The 2,500-nt window shown below is 33.5% G+C and overlaps 1 protein-coding gene across 1 annotated transcript in view; it reads right to left on the minus strand.

Moving 5' to 3' along the window:
* LOC127973006 (cGMP-dependent 3',5'-cyclic phosphodiesterase-like) overlaps nucleotides 1-2,500 on the minus strand; it is a 14,200-nt gene that overhangs the window by 579 nt on the left and 11,121 nt on the right. Inside the window, exons 4-5 of the mRNA XM_052577047.1 lie at nucleotides 2,021-2,076; nucleotides 86-145 (exon numbers count right to left, since the gene is read on the minus strand). Of these exons, the coding sequence (XP_052433007.1) occupies nucleotides 86-145; nucleotides 2,021-2,076 (116 nt within the window). The remainder of the gene's footprint in view (nucleotides 1-85; nucleotides 146-2,020; nucleotides 2,077-2,500) is intronic.

Consider the following 2,500-nt stretch of genomic DNA (forward strand, 5'->3'; position numbering starts at 1 on the left):
AAAACCAAGATGCTTTTAAGTTTTCCGTGTCTGTGTTTCTCTCTGTGTGCGTGTGTGTGTGTGTGTGTGAGAGAGTGTGTCTCACATGTTTCTCCAGGATGGTGAGGTTTTGTTCATCTTGTTCTGTCAGTGGTTTACAGCAGAGCTGTTGAGAGAGAGACAGAAGAAATCACACAATTCATTACATCCTCCTGCTCTATTTCTGCCAGCGCTCTCTCTCTCTCTCTCTCTCTCTCTCTCCATTTGCTTTAGGTGTCACACTGTGACCTCTGACCCTGTGTCCGTCTGCAAGAGTCCCAGAGAGACACTACAGAAGACACGCTCCTGATCTAAGAGCGGACACTAAAACACTCTGATCCACATACTATATCAGAGATGCATTACATTCATGAAGAGTGACTGTAAAGACATTATCTATTTCAAATAAATTTTGTTCTTTTGAACTTTCTATTCATCTGTGAATCCTGAAAAATAAAATGCATCACAGTTTCCACGATGCACGACTGTGTTCTACATTGATAATAATCAGAAATGTTTCTTGAGAAGCAAGTCATCATATTAAAATGATTTCTGAAGATCATGTGACAGTTTTTACAGTATTTTTGATCAAATAAATGCACAATTTGAGAGAAGAAGATAGACTAAAAAACTCCAAACTTTGACTGGTTATAAACTAGACATGTAGGAAAATGGTCAATTTTATAAACGACTATGACACATGAATATTTCACCAAATAAATATTATACTTTTTTTTATTAATTCAACATACAAGTGTTTGGCAAAAATTGTCTTGAAATTTATGATTGAATGAATGGTTATTATTATTAACTAAAACCATTTTGTTACTTAAAAATATAAATAAAAAATAAATAATAAAATAATAATAATAATAATAATAATAATAATAATAATTCAACATATATATATTTGGAGTTTGACAAAAAAAAAAAAAAAATGAAATTACCTGAAACATTTACTTTAAAAAAATAAAATAATAATAAATAACAATAATAATTCATCATATAAAAATTTGGAGTTTGGCAAACATTTTCTAAAAAAAATAATAATAATAAAAAATAATTAAATATATAAAAACTCAACTTATTCAACTTGTTGGCAATCAAACATTTATTTTTGTTTATTGTGAACTGAAATATTAAAGTTACAAAAATAAATAAATAATATAAACTATATAGACAATAAAAACATATAAAATCTAATAAAACAGACTAGTAAAATTAAACAAAATTTTAAAAAAGTTAGTGAAATCAGAAAACAAAGATATAAAGTAATTAAAAATATAAACAAAATAAAAAAAAATAACAAACTAAAACAACGCAGCTTGAAGGAGGAGAATTCGATGCAAAAGCTCTCTGTGCGTTAAACATGATGCATGTAGAGATGTAATGCTGATCAACAGAAACAGTCTAAACTCAACACTCCTGAACATCTGCTCTGCAAACACTCAAACATCTCTTTACATGTGAAGCACAAACCAGTTCAAACTACTCCACATTCGACCCCAATTCGTGCTGCTGCAATTCTGAAGCGCAGCCAATGATTACAAAACGATTTGCATGACGTGTCATTATGTGCAAAACAACTAAATGGACGAGATTCTGGTTGCCTTGCACTATTTTCATACTTTCTTCTATTTCCAAGTTGCCAAGTCTCTCAAGAATCCATAACTAAAACCGTTTTCGATACTTAATATAAAATAAATGAATAAAAAATTAAACGTATCCAGCTTGTTTTTATGACGCGTCACGGCCGCTGCAATAAAGTGTCTCCCATGCTCTCATAAAATCCTAAAGTTTTATTACTCTATTAGAAATAAACACTTTAATTGGACGAACGCCGCCTGTAAAACTGCAACATTAGGCAGCTGGTTAAAAATAACGAGCTATAACGAATTCAGATGACATTCACTGATTCATTGGTTGAGTGGTGTGTGTGTGTGTGTGTGTGTGTGAGAGAGAGAGAGAGAGAGAGAGAGAGAGACATCACAGCAGAACTCACCAGAATCAGAGCGATCACCTTCCCTTCGTCACCGTCCACCAGAGGAATCACGAGCGCTGAGACAAAAAGAGATCAATCACTGCAACTTAAAGCACAAAAATGAAGATTTGCTGTGACTTTATTAATTCTCAGACCATCTGTAGGTGACTTCTGTTCTTCAGGAGAGCAGCAAAGTTTTGGAAATTGTGTGTAAGCAGATGAAAAAACTGTGCTCCATCGTGGTTCATATAATGCAAGTCAATGGCTACCGTCACTTTGAGAGTCAAAAAAGCACATCCAAGCAACACAACATTAAAACCGTTGGCTGATGAGGATACATCGAAACGATCGGTCTGTGCAAGAAGCTGAACATTATTTACAACACTGTAATCCAGAGCCTCAGGCAAACGCAGATATCTGATTCTTTCCTGCGAACTGAATCTTTTGAGTGAACTGGTTCAGTGACGTCACACACAATTCTTTCATTAAAGCACCCAAAAC

This window comes from Carassius gibelio, chromosome B15 (genome assembly GCF_023724105.1).
Source record: "Carassius gibelio isolate Cgi1373 ecotype wild population from Czech Republic chromosome B15, carGib1.2-hapl.c, whole genome shotgun sequence".
Taxonomy (NCBI): domain Eukaryota; kingdom Metazoa; phylum Chordata; class Actinopteri; order Cypriniformes; family Cyprinidae; genus Carassius; species Carassius gibelio.